This window comes from Macaca mulatta, chromosome 10 (genome assembly GCF_049350105.2).
Source record: "Macaca mulatta isolate MMU2019108-1 chromosome 10, T2T-MMU8v2.0, whole genome shotgun sequence".
Taxonomy (NCBI): Eukaryota; Metazoa; Chordata; class Mammalia; order Primates; family Cercopithecidae; genus Macaca; species Macaca mulatta.
The window spans coordinates 12,198,667-12,215,081 of NC_133415.1; the positions used below are offsets into that span (position 1 = coordinate 12,198,667).

General features: G+C 51.6%; 1 protein-coding gene and 1 long non-coding RNA gene across 8 annotated transcripts in view; one reads left to right on the forward strand and one right to left on the reverse strand.

The window, feature by feature from the left end:
• The window catches only part of SYNGR1 (synaptogyrin 1), a 33,829-nt gene extending 26,243 nt beyond the window's left edge, over positions 1-7,586 (reverse strand). For 3 of the 7 annotated variants that reach the window (XM_077948003.1, XM_077948002.1, XM_077948005.1), the window contains exon 1: positions 6,983-7,586. In XM_077948003.1, the coding sequence (XP_077804129.1) occupies positions 6,983-7,571 (589 nt within the window). In that variant the 5' untranslated portion in view covers positions 7,572-7,586. 7 annotated transcript variants of the gene reach the window in all.
• On the forward strand, positions 2,886-3,647 carry LOC144331732 (uncharacterized). Its single transcript, XR_013399102.1, has 2 exons — positions 2,886-2,981; positions 3,147-3,647. It is a non-coding gene; the product is annotated as an uncharacterized LOC144331732 (long non-coding RNA).
• Positions 7,587-16,415: the final 8,829 nt, after the last annotated feature.

Here is a 16,415-nt window from a genome sequence, read left to right on the forward strand (position 1 = left end):
GTCTGGGGGAGGCCAGGTAACAGTGCAATTTACAAAAGGTGTCAGGGACATTCTAGAAGGGGCTGAAGGCTCAGGAACTCTTGCCCCCTGGACTGTGAGGTACTGGAGGAGCCCCAGCTTGTTAAAGTTCCTGCATGATTGCAGCTTGGGTCAGACAGCTTGGGGCTGTCCCAGCTACACAGCCGCCCCTCCCTCCCAGTCCCCTTCACCTGGCCCCTGCTCCATCAGCAGCAGAGAGCTGAGCAAATCTCCATCCCTGGAAGGGAAGTTTCTCCCAAAACACAGGGCATGACTGCCCTTCCAGGCTCCAGCTGACGCCGTCTGCTCTGCTCCCATGGATAGACCTGGGGCCCAGGCTCCCCTCTGCTGCAGGCCCCCGCAAAGCATGAGGGGATGGCTCCAAACATCACTTTTTTTTTTTTTGAAACAGAGTCTCACTCTGTTGCCCTGGCTGGAAAGCAGTGGCAGGATCTCGGCTCACTGCAACCTCCACCTCGCGGTTCAAGTGATTCTCGTGCCTCAGTCTCCCGAGTAGCTAGGATTACAAGCATAATCCTAGGCACCACCACACCTGGCTAATTTTTGTATTTTTAGTAAAGGCAGGGTTTCACCATGTTGGCCGGGCTGGTCTCAAACCAGCCTAATGTCAAGTGAGTCAACTGCCTCGGCCTCCCAAAGTGCTGGGATTACAAGCTTGAGCCACCACGCCTGGCTCCAACATCACTTCTCTAAAGACTGACCGATCCAAAGTTCCCAACCTGGAGTCCACTAGGAGCAAGACTGAGGTTCTTCAAGGGTGGAAAGGTTGGGAACCACCAGAGCAATCCAACTATCCTCTTCCCATTTGACAGATGGGGAAACTCAGGCCAGGACAGCATCGGCCTCTCGCTCCAGTCACACGGCCAATCACAGGCAGACAGGGTGTAGAACGCAGCCTCAGGTCTCCAGGCCAAGGCACTCCCCAGCGCCTGCTCTGCCTCCCCTCCCACCTGACAGCTGGTTCTTCCGGTCTGGGTGCCAAGTGTGGCTCCCTCCAACAGCCCTGCCATCTGCCTCTCCCTTCCTCCCTCCCTCCCCCTCCTGGCTTCTCCTCCTCTCTTCCCTTCCTCTCCCAGCTTCTGTTTTTTCTCTCTGGGGCTCAGGCCCGCCCAACAGCTTTGCACGTGCTGCTCATGTGGGACTCCCCACATGGCTGGGGACTCCCTGGAGCAGGAGCTATGGGTTCCCATCCCAGCGACTCCAGTTAACCTCTCTGGGCCTCAGCTTCTCATCTAAGGAGGGGATAACAAAACCAACCACAGCAGATGTACAGCAGGCCTTTTAAACTTGCATTCAGGCTGGGTGAGGTGGCTCACACCTGTAATCCCAGCACTTTGGGAGGCTGGGGCGGGCAGAACACTTGAGGTCGGGAGTTCAAGACCAGCCTGGCCAGCATGATGAAACCCTGTCTCTACTAAAAATACAAAAATTAGTCCAGTACGGTGGCACATGCCTGTAATCCCATCTACCCTGGAGTCTGAGGCAGGAGAATTGCTTGAACTTGGGAGGCAGAGGCTGCAGTGAGCTAAGATCATGCCACTGCCCTCCATTCTGAAGAAAAAAAACACAAACCAAAAAAACTTGCATTTTCTTTTCCTTTATTTTTATTTATTTATTTATTTTGAAATGGAGTTTCACTCTTTTAGCCCAGGCTGGAGTGCAATGGCATGTTCTCGGCTCACTGCAACTTCTGCCTCTAGGGCTTAAGTGACTCTCGTGCCTCAGCCTCCCAAGTAGCTAGGACTACAGGCGCCCACCACCACGCCTGGCTAATTTTTTGTATTTTTGTATTTTTAGTAGAGACAGGGTTTCACCATGTTGGCCAGGCTGCTCTTGAACTCCTGACCTCAGGTGATCCACCTGCTTCCACCTCCCAAAGTGCTGGGATTACAGGCATGAGCCACTGCACCCAGCCAAAATTAGAATTTTCATAAGCCCTCGCAGCCTCCCCAAACCCAGGCCCTTCAATCCCATGTTACAGGTGAGGCAACTGAGGCTGAAAGAGGTAGGGATTTTCCAAGGTCCCACTCTGATGGCCCTGCCACTGATGCCCCAGGCTTTCTCAGGCTCACCAGGCTGCCCCTGGGCTGTCCCTGGACATGAGGAAGTGCCCAAGACACAGCAGAAATCTATCACCTCCTGGGGGTCTCCTTGCAGCTGACCCTGTCCTAGACCTGAGAGAGAAGAAGCAGCAGAGGAGCCGGCCACAGGAGGTGAAAAGGCGAGAAACACTGCAGGGTGGTCAGCAATAAATGCCAAATGAGGGCCACGGGTCCACCCTCCTGTCTAGGTGACAGGGCTGTGCCCGGTACTGGGAGAGGACAGGCTGGATGTGACCATACATTTCCAGCCACAGAGCCCTCTCCAAACCAAGCTTCTACACGAGCTTCTGAAATACCCTTGATCTGCTCACAGCCCCTCTCTCCACCTCAAGTGGTCCGCCCGCCTTGGCCTCCCGAAGTGCTGGGATTATAAGCGTAAGGCACCTCACCTGGCCAAGTTCAGCTTTTTTTATTCAGTGTTCACTTGAGATGATGGGGGGGGGTGGGGGGTGGATAAAACCAGGGGTACAAAGCCACCTCCCTCAGGCCACCCCTTGGTGTCATGGAGATCCAGGCAGGGAAGCCACAGGGAGTACATAGAACGTGGAACCCGGTAGGCCGGGTTCAAACCAAGGCTCTGATAAGCCCAGGCCTTGAGCTAGCACAAGTCACTTCTCCAGGCTGAGCCTTAATTCTGTCATCTGTAAAATGGGGGGGAAGATACCCACTCCACTTACAGAACCATGTGGTATTACAGCCAAAGCCCTTAAAAAATGAACCCTGAAAATGGCAATATTTCAAACATTTTATCATTTTCATTTTGTCAAAATGGAGAACTAAAGAAACATCGACTGGGCGCGGCAGCTCCCGCCTGGAATCCCAGCACTTCGGGAGGCCGAGGTGGGTGGATCACTAGGTCAGGAGTTTGAGACCAGCCTGGCCAAGAGGGCGAAACCCTGTCTCTACTAAAAATTAAAAAAGTAGCTGGGCGTGGTGGCAGGTGCCTGTAATCGCAGCTATTCAGGAGGCTGAGGCAGGAGAATCACTTGAAACCGGGAGGCAGAGGTTGCAGTGAGCCAAAGCCTGGGCGACAGAGAAAGACTCCATCTCAAAAAAAAACAAAAACAAAAAACTCATCTACCAGCACTGACACTCATTCCCTATAGTCCATTTTAGCCCCCTGCAAAAAAGAATATAAACTCCAAATAAAAGGTGGTCCTTTCTATTGAATCAGTTTAGCTCCTTGCTGTAACTCCTCTTTTTCCCATCTGGCTTTAGAACAAAGAAATGAGTCACTGACAGGCTGCAGTCACAGCGCAACAGATCAGGCACTTCTGCCCCAGCCCAGACCAGTTCGGGTGGGAAGACTGAGGCACAGAGGGTGGGGAGGGGACGCTTACTGAAGGTCACAGCTGTGGCCTGGGGGTGCCAGGAGTGGCAGCTGATCTGCCACCGGGGCGATGACACCAAGAGGTGAGAAAGCCTTAGTCGAGAGACAAGCCATGCCGGATGCAGTGGCCCACGCCTCGCCTCGTCATCCCAGCTACTCAGAAGGCTGAGGTGGGAGGATCACTTGAGCCCAGGAGTCTGAGACCAGCCTGGGCAACACAGCAAGATCCTGTCTCTAAAAAAATTAAAAAGAGACAAGCCAGGTCTCGGAGGCCCTGCTTCTGCGCAGGCTGACCCAGGGACTGGGAGGGCTTGGGTTCCAGGGTAGGTCCAGGTTGGTGAGGCCCTGAAGCTTACATGATTTGGAGGCCCTCTTTTGGAAAAGCAGCAGGAAAAAAAAAATCTTTCTCTTACAAATTTTACAAAAATCCCAGGTCTAGGCAGGGTGTGGTGGCTCACACCTATAATTCCAGCATGTTGGGAGGCCAAGGCGGGTGGATCACCTGAGGTCAGGAGTTCGAAACTAGCCTGGCCAACCTGGTGAAACCCCATCTCTACTAAAAGTACAAAAATTAGCTGGGCGTGGTGGTGTGTGCCTGTAATCCCAGCTACTTGGGAGGCCGAGGCAGGAGAGTTGCCTGAACCTGGGAGGCAGAGGTTGCAATGAGCTGAGATCAAACCATTGCACTCCAGCCTGGAGGACAGAGCGAGACTCCGTCTCAAAAAAAGAAAAAAAAAAAAAAAAACCACAGGTCCACATGCACATACTGGTAGGGCCCCTCCAGGGCTGTGGTAGAGGTCTGGGTTGTCCAGGAGTCCTGGACAGGGTGACTAATTGTCCCTGTTTGTCTGGATTGAGGGCCTCTCGGAATGCTAAAGGCAGGAAGTTCCAGCACACCAGGATAAACGGGTCACCCTAGTCCTGGAGGTCAGTCTTCACTTGCTCTGCCCTGTGTTGTGAGGCCCAAGAGCAGGCACCGGCTGCATCCCCCGCAGCTCCTGATGTGTTTAAATGGCTCAGCACACCACACAGTCTCTAAAAGACCAGAAGGAAACAGCCCCATATTCACTGCAGCCCTCCCTAAGTGGTGGTATCACATGATTACCACCCCCCACCAAACTTTTTCTGTTGTGGGAAAATACACGTAACATACAATTTGCCATCTTCACCATCTCAGTGGTGTTAAGTACATTCCTACCGTGCAACCATCACACGTGAATTTTATACTTTCCAATAATTGGCAGGTGTTACTTTGATCAGGAAAAAAAGCTACTTTTAAAGGTGTCAATCAGCCTATCTCTTGGTTCGACAAAAGTAGTGAGCGCCTTGTATCCACGTGTGTGAGCGGGGTTGGGAGGTTGCGGCATTGTTTGAGCATTGGTTGGCACACGTGACCTTTGTGTCCTTTCCAATCCTGACACTCCAGGATTCTGGACTCTTCCCTGTCCCAGGGGGAGAACTATGCTTTGGAGACAGGAAGACCTAGGCTCAAATGCTCGTCTACCACTTACATGCTTAGTGACCTTGGGCCAGGCACTTGGCCTTGCTGAGCCTCAGCTTCCTCTAGTGTTGGGGAACCAGCTGGGTGGCTATGTGTGGTCTTGCACCCCACGGATGCTCAGAGGGGCTGATCCTTCCTCCTGCTTTCCACGTCCTCGCCCCTCGATGTGCACACGTGTAAACCCTCATCCCACCAGGCCCAATCTGACATTACCTTCACCATGAAATTTGATTCCACAGCAGGGAGACCCCTCTCCTGGCTCTTGTGGCCTCTGCCTAGGGGCACCTGGCTCACTTCCCAGTGTGACGGTGGCTTCCTGAGAACAAGGGCTGCTTCTGAGTCACGCTGCCTTCCCTCAGGGACCAGCAGATTCAATAAAGCTTTGCTAAATGAAGGTATCACAGGCAGAAATGACCCAAACAGACAGAATGTCCACGCCCCCTCACAAAGCCAGCGGCTTCGCCCTTCCAGGCCAGAGGCCCAGGGGCAGGCAGACTGAAGCAGTGAACACAGCCCACCCGCCTGATCCGGCAGGTGCCACCCCGGGCTCCCACCTTTGCCAAGGGTCTGTCGGGACATCTGGGGAGCAGGAGACTGGCACAGATGAATGAATTCAGAGCCACAAACACTCACAGATGTGCTGGGGTGCCAGGTTCTGTGCAGGTGCTGACATAAAGGCTAAAGGAATTAGGCTTTCCTGCCCTCAAAGAGCTCCCATCTGATGGCATTTGAGAAGAAAAGGCTTTAAATGGGGTCATCCTTGGCAGGCCAGGGATACATACCCAAGCCATCCTACCAACCAGACCCTGAAAACCAAGGAAACGAGGGAGCTTGAGCACCCTGAGGTCACAGTTGGCCTTGGGGTAGCCCCTGGGGTCCCTGACAGTGCCCCTGCCCAGCATCCCCAGTCCAAGCCCTTCTAGTCTGAGCCCATCAGGAATGGGCCCCAGGCCTGGAGAGGCCAGAACCTAGAGTGGGGGTTTCTGGGTTACAGCCAGCCAACCCCAGGGAGCCCCAGGAACCCCCTCTTCAGACCCCAGCAGGGCTTCTTTCCATGGGGTGACACTCAAGGCACCTGAACTCCTCCCTCTGTGCTCCCTGTCTCTGACCCATCCTCCCCTGACCACCTGACTGAACAAGAGTCCCACTCAGCCCTCCGCACTGAGGACCCTGCCCCTCAGCTGGGCTGGAGGCCACCCTGGCCTCTTCACTGTGGGAGCAGACCTTTCTCCCAGACACCCGCCATGGGCATCCAGGTGCATGCTGAGTGGGAGGGGTGTTACCGGTTCATGAAATGTCAGAGCCCAAGGGGGCCTCAAGAAGGCTCCTCCCACCTTATCTATAAATCGGGAAACTGAGGCATGAGAGAGGAGATGGCACTCCCCACCTTGGAACTGAAGTCCTCATTTCTCGAGAACATTTCCTGGGTGGCTCCCAAGGTCACGCGAGAAGGAGAGGCAGTTCCAGGGTGGAAAAGAGGTACCCAGCTCCCGACTCATCGCTCCACACGGGCCGGGCTAGGCAATACGAACCCGGTTCCCTACCCTCTCCTCCTCCAACGTCCATCGCAGGCGCGGCGTGCACCCCAGCGAGATGGTCCACGCCCTGATCCACCCTCTAAAAAGGCCACCTTAAACCCCGGCTCCGTCCCCGCGGTCCCCAGTCCGCCCTGGCGGCCGCGCACAATCCGAGCCTTTAGCTGCATAGCCGCCGCCTGGAGGTCACAGCAATCGGGGCGGGAAGGGGGGCGCACGGACCAGGGGGCCCCAGGAAACCAGGGCTCCGGGAGCGGGAGCGGTGTCTCCCGCGAGCGCCAGGGCTCCCGCCCGCCCGGGGCCCAGGAAGGAGGAGCAGCGGCAGCGGGCCCCGCAGGCAGGACAGCTCCTCGCCCGCCGCCGTGCCGCCGCGCCGCCGCCGGGGGCCCGGTGGGGTCCGGGTCTGTCCGGGCGCGCCGCCCTCGCCCACACCCCCACCCCGGCCTGGCGGAGCCGCCGGCCAGTCCGTCCTTACCCAAGACACGACGCGCAGGATGGTGTGCGGCTGCCGGACCAGGGTATAGGGGTCGAAGGCGCCCCCGGCTTTGCCCGCTCCGTACGCACCCCCTTCCATCGTGGCTGCACCCGCGCGGTGCCCCCCGCTCGGCGCGCGCCGCCGGCCCGTGCGCGTGCGCGGCGCCCCCGCCCCCTCCCCTGAGCGCGCGGCCGGCGGCCCAGGGCTCCCGCGAGGGGGCGTCGTGCGCGGCGGGCGCAGCTCGCGGGGCGCGGGCGGGGGGCTGGGCGGGCGCGCGACCTCGGGCGCGGGGGCGCGCGTGCGGCGGCCCGGGGCGCAGGGCGCGCTCGCAGCCAGTGCGGTGACCTCTTTGCATGCAAAGTGTTGGGGGAGGGCGGTGCGTGTGCATCAAGTGCGGGCCGTGTCCCTGCTCCGTATCCCCGGTCCCCTGCCCCGGTCGCAGCCCCTCCGAGCCGTCGACTCTGCTGAAACCATCTTCATGCTTGATTTGTTTGGCTGTTTCCTGCCGCTTTGGCCCCAAACATAGTGAGAGGGCAGGAGCCGTGTTCGTCCTTCTTAGGGGGTGCTTGGTACACAGTAGGCGCCGCATGAGTATTTCTCAAATGAATGAATGAACCACGAGTGAATGACCCTCTTAGAGCCCTCCAGAGCAGCCCCCACCTCCCAGGACCACCTTTCCCCTGCCTCTTACGATGACGTCATCTGTGTCCCTGTGCCCGCGCACCCTCCCACCCCCAGCCTGGAGGGGCCTGGCACAGAGGCGGCAGCTGAGACTTCCTCTTCCCCATCCCCTCCTACCCCAGAACGTTGCCCCTTTCCTGAATCCATCAATTAATTACGCAATCGTTTGTTCATGGCCTCTTCCTCTGCTAGTCCGTGAGCTCCCGAGGCCCAGGTGTTGTCTAACTTATTCAGTGCCTTACCCAAGGGCCTGGCATACAGTAGGTGCTCAGTAAACAGAGCCTAGTCCCCATCAGCCCATCACAGCTTGGGCTAGACCTCCAGGTTTCACGGAAACAGAGGCTAGATGGAGGAGTGCTCCCTGCAGGGGAAGGGCCACCTTCCAGGGCTGGCTCTCCTGCTGCCCTGTAGCTCTGTGGCCTCTCTATGTCTTCAGTTACCTTCACTGGTTCCAGGAGCAGGTTGGATGAGGATATGGGTAGAGGCTTTTGCTTCTCTAGCATCCTGCCATTCTGTGATGACAGGACACAATATCTGTGTGGAGGAAATGTGTGCTGGGCCTGAGGGTGTTCCTTATAAACATTACATAGGCAATATCCATCTAAGACTCAGTTGATTGTTTAGTCTTTACCAGGCCTTGTTCTAAGGGCTTTACATACATTTCTGCATTTAATCCAGCACACTTATAAGGTGCTACTATGACTATATAAAACGTTTAGAAGAAAGCACAAGAGAAGCCCGGGCGCGGTGGCTCACGCCTGTAATCCCAGCACTTTGGGAGGCTCAGGCGGGCAGATCATGAAGTCAAGAGATCAAGACCATCCTGGCCAACATGGTGAAACCCCATCTCTACTAAAAATACACAAATGAGCCTGGCATGGCGGCACACACCTGTAGTCCTAGCTACTCGGAAGGCTGAGGAAGGAGAATCGCTTGAACCCAGGAGGTGGAAGTTGCAGTAAGCAACTTGGACAGAGTGAGACTCCATTTCAAAAAAAAAGCACATTGTGACCTTAGGTAAAGTAAAGAGTTCTTAGATACAACATGAAAAACATGATTCATAAAAGAAACAATTGATAAACTGGACTTTATCAAAATTAAGAACTTCTGCTCTTTAAAAGACATTGTTAAAAGAATGTATGAAAAGACAAACGATAGTCTGGGAGAAAATATTTGCAAAGCATAGATATAAAGAACTTGCATCCCAAATAAAGAACGTTCAAACTCAAAAATAAGGAGAGGACCCACTTTTAAAAAAATGAGCAAAAGATTTGAATAGTTATACACCTCACCAAAGAAGATACACACATGGCAACTCAGCACATGAAAAGATGCCCCACATCTGCGGTGGCTCATGCCTGTAATCCCAGCACTTTGGGAGGCTGAAACGGGCGGATCATGAGGTCAGGAGATCGAGACCATGTACAGAAGTTTAATCGAGCACTATGGGAGGCACAGTGGTGCGATCTTGGCTCACTGCAACCTCCACCTCCTGGTTCAAGTGATTCTCCTGCCTCAGCCTCATGAGTAACTGGGATTACAGGTGCCCGCTGCCATGCCTGGCTAATTTTTGTATTTTTAGTAGAGATGGGGTTTCACCATGTTGGCCAGGCTGGTCTTGAGCTTCTGACCTCAGGTGATCCGCCCGCCTTGGCCTCCCAAAGTGTTGGGATTATAGGCATGAGCCACCGAGCCCAATCCTGAACAGAAATATTTAGAGCAGTTTTATTTGTAATAACCCAAACCTGGAAACAACCCAAATGCTTCTCAAGTGGGGAGGGTACAAACTGTGGTACACTACTCAGGAATAAACACTATTCAGGAATAAAAAGCAACGAACAGTGGATACACTCATCAATATGGGTGACCCTCAAATGTATTATGCAAAGTGAATGATGCCAGACTCAAATGTCTAGAGACTGCAGGATTCCCTTTATGTGACATTTTTGCAAAGGCAAAACTGTTAAGGACAGAAAAAAGATCAGTGGTTGCCAGGGGATTGGTGGGCAGAGATTTACTACTAAGAGGCATGGGGAAATTTAGAGGCATGATAGAATCATTCCATGTCTTGTTTATGGGACTGGTTACACAATAAAATTGTCAATTTTAATTTTGACAACAAAATTGTCAAAAAAAAGTTTGTCAGCCAGGCGTGGTGGCTCACGCCTGTAATCCCAGCACTTTGGGAGACCAAGGTGGGCTGATCATGAGGTCAGGAGATTGAGACCATCCTGGCTAACATGGTGAAACCCCGTCTCTACTGAAATACAAAAAATTAGTGACCAAGCGTGGTGACTCAAGCCTGTAATCCCAACACTTTGGGAGGCCGAGGCATGCGAATCACGAGGTCAGGAGTTCAAGACCAGCCTGTCCAATATGGTGAAACTCTGTCTCCACTAAAAATACAATACATTAGCTGGGCGTAGTGGCGGGTGCCTGTTTAATCTCAGCTACTCTGGAGGCTTGAGGCAGGAGAATCGCTTGAACCCGGGAGGTGGAGGTTGCAGTGAGCTGAGATCGAGCCACTGCATTTCAGCCCAGGTGACAGAGCGAGACTCCGTCTCAAAAAAAAAAAAAAAAAATTAGGTGGGCATGACGGTGTACGCCTGTAGTCCCGGCTACTCGGGAGGCTGAGGTGGGGGAATCACTTGAACCCAGGAGGCAGAGGTTGCAGTGAGCTGAGATGGGGCCACTGCACTCCTGCCTGGTGACAGAGCAAGACTCCACCTCAAAAAAAAAAATTGTTTATCAAAACTTGCAGAATAGGCCAGGTGCAGTTGCTCACGCCTGTAATCCCAGCACTTTGGGAGGCCATGGCAGGTAAATCACTTGAGGCCAGGAGTTGGAGACTAGCCTCTCCACCATAGTGAAACCCTATCTCTACAAAAAATACAAAAATTAGCCAGGCGTGGTGGTGTTTGCCTATAATTCCAGCTACTCAGGAGGCTGAGGCACAAGAATCGCCTGAACTGACCAGAAGGCAGAGGTTGTAGTGAGCCGAGATTGTGCCACTGCACTCCAGCCTGGGCGATTGAACGAGATTCTGTCTCCAAACAAACAAACAAAAACCTTGCAGAGCTATCCATACAAGAGGTGATTTTCACTGCATTAAGTTACACCTTGTTTTTTGGAGACAGGGTCTTGCTCTGTTGTCCAGGCTGGAGTGCAGTGACGCAATCATAGCTAACTGAAGCCTTGAATCCGGGGGCTCAAGCCATCTTCCTGCCTCAGCTTCCCCAGTAGCTGGGACTACAGACTCGTGCCACTCAGCTTACTTATTTTATTTTATTTTTTTTGTAGAGATGAAGTCTCGCTATGTTGCTCAGGCTGGTCTTTCAGGGACAATATCCCTTCATATATTTATTTATTTATTATTATTACTTTTTTTGAGATGGAGTCTCACACTGTCACCCAGGCTGGAGTGCAATGGCGCAATCTCAGCTCACTGCAACCTCCGCCTCCTGGGTTCACACGATTCTCCCGCCTCAGCTTCCCGAGTAGTTGGGATTACAGGTGCACACCATCACACCTGGCTAATTTTTTGTATTTTTTTTTTTTTTTTTTTTTTTGAGACGGAGTCTCGCTCTGTCGCCCAGGCTGGAGTGCACTGGCCGGATCTCAGCTCACTGCAAGCTCCGCCTCCCGGGTTTACGCCATTCTCCTGCCTCAGCCTCCCGAGCAGCTGGGACTACAGGCGCCCGCCACCTCGCCCGGCTAAGTTTTTGTATTTTTTTTAGTAGAGACGGGGTTTCACCGTGTCAGCCAGGATGGTCTCGATCTCCTGACCTTGTGATCCGCCCGTCTCGGCCTCCCAAAGTGCTGGGATTACAGGCTTGAGCCACCGCGCCCGGCCAATTTTTTGTATTTTTAGAAGAGACAGGGTTTCACTATGTTGGCCAGACTGGTCTCAAACTCCTGACCTCATGATCCGCCTGCCTTGGCCTCCCAGTGTGCTGGGATTTACAGGTGTGAGCCACCACGCCCAGCCTCCTTCATTTATTAATTCAATAAACCTTTATTTGAAGTCCACCCTGCATTAGGCTTTGTCTTAGCCATGGGGTATATGGCTGAATAATTGGACTGTCCCTAACCCTCTGCCCCTAAGATTTGATCATACTAATACATTAAATCTCAGAAAGCATGCTGTTTAGCATCCTGAGTTTCAGATTCAGATATTTTGGGGGGACCAATGGAAGCCTTGGCTTCCCTTATCCTCACTCACTGTGTAACCTTGGACAAACAGCTTCACTTTTCTGAGCCTGTTCCCTCATCTGGAAAATAGAAATAAGCATAGTACCTGCCTCGGAGGATTATTGCTGAGATTAAATGAGAGAATGCATAAGACATGCTTAGAATGGTGCCTGATACAAAGAATGGGCTCAGTAAATGTTATTAGCCGCACCGTCACGGTTGGTTTTCAAGGTGGGTATGTACTGACAAGGATTCTTTGCGTTGCCAAACTTTAGTCAGGCTTCTGGATCTTCTGTTAAGCCCACCTATGCACTTCCTTGTAAAATCTAGTTGTAGCAAAGAACCCTCCTAAGTCAGTTTAGCCAGAACCCCTCATCCTCCATGTGGGATCACCTCCATATCTGATCGGGTTTCTCATCCTCCACTCCAGGTGATGTCTGATTACCCGGGCTTGTCTTCAGCAAGAATCCCATTAGGTCAGTTTAGCCAGTATCCTCCTTACCGCTGATGCTTCCTCTTAGTAATTTTCCGTCCATTGGCCCCCACACTTGGCCATGTTTGGAGTTAAGCCCAGTCTCTCGATCCCATTGCAAGACTTCATTGCAGTGGTTCCTGTGTCTATAACGATGGTCTTGCGTAAAGTTTTTCTGATCATGCTTTAACACATATCGTTGAATAATTTTTTCTTTAACAGAATAACAAGGTATGTAGGCATTTTCTTTGAAACACAAAGCTATGAATGGTGGATAGGTTCTCAGGCTCACCCATGAACCTCTACTTTATACCATTGCGAAGTATATAAATATACTTTATGTCATTGCAAATTGTAGAAACTTCCTCCTCTGCCATCTGGAATTACGTGTTCTGTGTTAGCGTTGAGACCAAATGAGAAAGTCAGGCTGGTCTTTGCAGGACAAGCTTTTCCAAACACGGAGCTGCCTGCACCATGCCCTGTAGTTCGAATTCCCAGCCCCAGCCCAATTGCAGTGGGCCTTTGCTCCCTCTCTCCTGCCCTCTTGAGGCTATTTTGGCATCCAAGGTGCTAGTTCTGTTTTCTGTATGTGAAGTTGGAGTTACCTGAACAGAAGGGAGATGCATTCACCATATTTGAGTGCATGAGCCACAGCATGATTATAATCTTTTTCTTTCTTTCTTTCTTTCTTTTTGAGACAGGATCTCAATGTCACCCAGACTGGAGTGCGGTAGTGTGATCACGGCTCAATGGTGCCTCAACCTTCTGGGCTCAAGCGATCCTCCCACCTCTGTCTCCCAAGTAGCTGGCACTACAGGTGTGTGCCACTACACCCAGCTAATTTTTTAATTTCTATTTTTTGTAGAGATGGGGTCTCGCCATGTTGCCAGGGCTGGTCTTGAATTCCTGAGCTCAAGGGGTTGGCCCTCTTCAGCCTCCCAAATTGCTAGGACTAGAGGAGTAAGCCACCAGTCCCAGCATAATGATAATCTTCAAAATTGACCAACGGGGCTGGGTGCGATGGCTCACGCCTGTAATCCCAACACTTTGGGAAGCCGAGGTGGGCGGATCACCTGAGGTCAGGAGTTCCAGACCTGCCTGGCCAACATGGCAAAACCTCGTCTCTACTAAAAATACAAAAATTAGCTGGGTGTGGTGGTGTGCACCTGTACTCCCAGCTACTTGGGAGGCTGAGGCAAGAGAATCACTTGAACCTGGGAGGTGGAGGTTACAGTGAGCAGAGATTGTACCACTGCATGCCAGCCTGGGCGACAGAGCGAGACTCCCTCTCAAAAAAACAAACATATAATAATAATAATAATAAACATTGACCAGTGGTACCTAGTTGGAGAGCTGCTTGGCAGTGTGTTTCAGTTGACTGAAGAATGTGCCATATGACCCAGCAATCCTATTCCTTTTTCTTTTTCTTTTTCTTTTTTTTTTGAGACGGAGTCTTGCTCTGTCGCCCAGGCTGGAGTGCAGTGGCCGGATCTCGGCTCACTCGGGGTTTCACTGTGTTAGCCAGGATGGTCTCGATCTCCTGACCTCGTGATCCGCCCGTCTCGGCCTCCCAAAATGCTGGTATTACAGGCCTGAGCCACCGCGCCCGGCCTTCTTTTTTCAAAGAAGGGATGAAGGGAGTACACACAGGATCTAGTTGGTGGCAAGCCTACATCACTTGAGCCAGGTCATTGAAGACCCTTGGGATCCAACAGTGACATTACACATGGTCTCTGCCCTAAAGGATCTCAAAGTCCTGGGGGGTGGGGGGTGGATAATAATAAGCAAGGGTAGCAGGTGACATATGGCCACAAATTCCTTGAAACTCCTCCCTTTGAATATGGGGAGGCTTGTGATTGATTAACCGAGCAACATTGGGCCATTTTCCTGGCCCAGGCATTAAGAAAATATTTGCTTTCAATTTTCATCTCTTGGAAATCATCTCTTGGTAATCAGAATGATGCCTTGAGACAGGTTACCATGAACCTGAGTCCTGAGCTGTCATGAAAGAAGTCTTGAGACCACCAAGACCTCATGTAAATACTCTGGCCAAGAGGCCCAGGGGATTCCAGCCTTCCAGCCATCAGCACCAGCATCTTGAGCTCCCAGGACTAACGCGTGTAACCAACTGAATCCAAAAAGTGACCTCAGTTGATTGCACTTTGAAGAGAAGAATCACCCAGCTAAGCCTTGCCCAAATGAAGCGTATCATGACTATAATAGAATAGAATATCATATAATATAATATACAGGCAGGGCACAGTGGCTCATGCCTATAATCCCAGCACTTTGGGAGGCTGAGGCCAGTGGATGATTTGAGGTCAGGAGTTTGAGACCAGCCTGGCCAATATGGTGAAACTCCGTCTCTACTAAAAACACAAACAATTAGCTAGGCATAGTGGCAGGACCTGTTGTCCTAGCTACTTAGGAGGCTGAGACAGGAGAATTGCTAGAACCTGGGAGGCGGAGGTTACAGTGAGCCGAGGTCATGACACTGCACTCCAGCCTGGGTGACAGAGTGAGACTCTGCCTTAAATATATATATATGTGCGTGTGTATATATATAATGACTGTTGTTTTGAGCCACTAAGTGTTAAAGTAATTTGTCATTTGCAATGGAATACATAACAAGCCTAATAAGTCAACAGAAACTTCTGCATGTTACCCAAAGCAATTGCAGATAAAACATAAGGCAAAACTAAACAGACGAAGCCATGCTCAAAAATGAGCAACTCTATGGAGATGAAAGCAGGGAAATGGCTGAAGCCATGGGCACTTGGGTACTGGGTCCACACAGCCACCAAATCTTCAGCTTTTTTAGGGTAATGAGATTAAAATGCTCCACAAGAGACAGAAGCCAAGTCAGCCTCCTGCCTGAAGCCAGCAACAGGGGTGGCGCTCCACTACCGGGAATGGAAACAAAAAATAAAACTGCAGGGGATCTCTGCCTGGGACTCTGGCTTAGACAAAGTGCTTGGTTCAGCGAGGGAAGGACACATTTCGGCAGCCCACAGGATGCTGAAACAAACCTCCCTCTGAATCTGCCACTGAGGCTGCAGTGTCCCCAGTGTGCCCATGGGAAGGGGCCATAGACATCATTGTGAGGTGGGTTCCTGGAAGCCTGGTGGAAGCAGGAGTAACTCGGCTGGAGGGGGAGGGTGAGCACACAGGGAAGGGAAAGGGTAAAGAAAAACAAAACCCTGCCATTGCAAATGAGGCTGCAACCCAAACTTCAGAAGCCTTGTTGAAATTGAGAGGCAGCAAATTCACCAATCACAATAAGCAGAAAATGAAGTAACTGCAGGCCTGGCATGGTGGCTCACATCTGTAATCCTAGCACTTTGGGAGGCCAAGGTGGGCGGATCACCTGGGGTCAGGAGTTTGAGACCAGCCTGGCCAACGTGATGAAACCCCATTTCCACTAAAAATACAAAAATTAGCCGGGCGTGGTGGCGGGCACCTGTAGTCCCAGCTACTCGGAAGCCTGAGGCAGGAGAATTGCTTGAACCCAGGAGATGGAGGTTGCAGTGAGCCGAGACCGTCCCACTGGACTCTACCCTGGGCAACAGAGTAAAACTCCACCTCAAAAAAAGAAAAAAGAAAAAGAAAATGAAGTAACTGCAGATGAGATGAATTTATAGAAAGATAAAAGACTAAAATAAATGTTTGGAATCCTCAAAGAAAGAATCTTTATGAAGAAAAAAAAAAGAACAAGACTAGCCATATGGAAGTCTAGATAGCTGAAAACTGTAAATGCTAGGGGAAAAAAAATGAATGGACAACAAAAAGGCAGGAAGGCAGGAAGGCACGAACCCAGAGAAATGAGTGCGTCCTGAAGGCACAGCTTCCCTAACAACTGTTGCTCCCTAGTACCTTGAAATTTTAATAGTCTTGGCATGGCACGGTGGATGCCTGTAATCCCAGCACTTTGGGAGGCTGAGGCGGGAGGATCAGTTGAGCCCAAGAATTTGAAACCAGCCTAAACAACAAAGTGTCTCAAAAAAAAAAAAAAAAAAAAAAAAAAGGAATATTTTCCTAGTTTTATCCTAGTTTAAATTAAGAAAAAGTTCAGACCAATCTCACTCATGA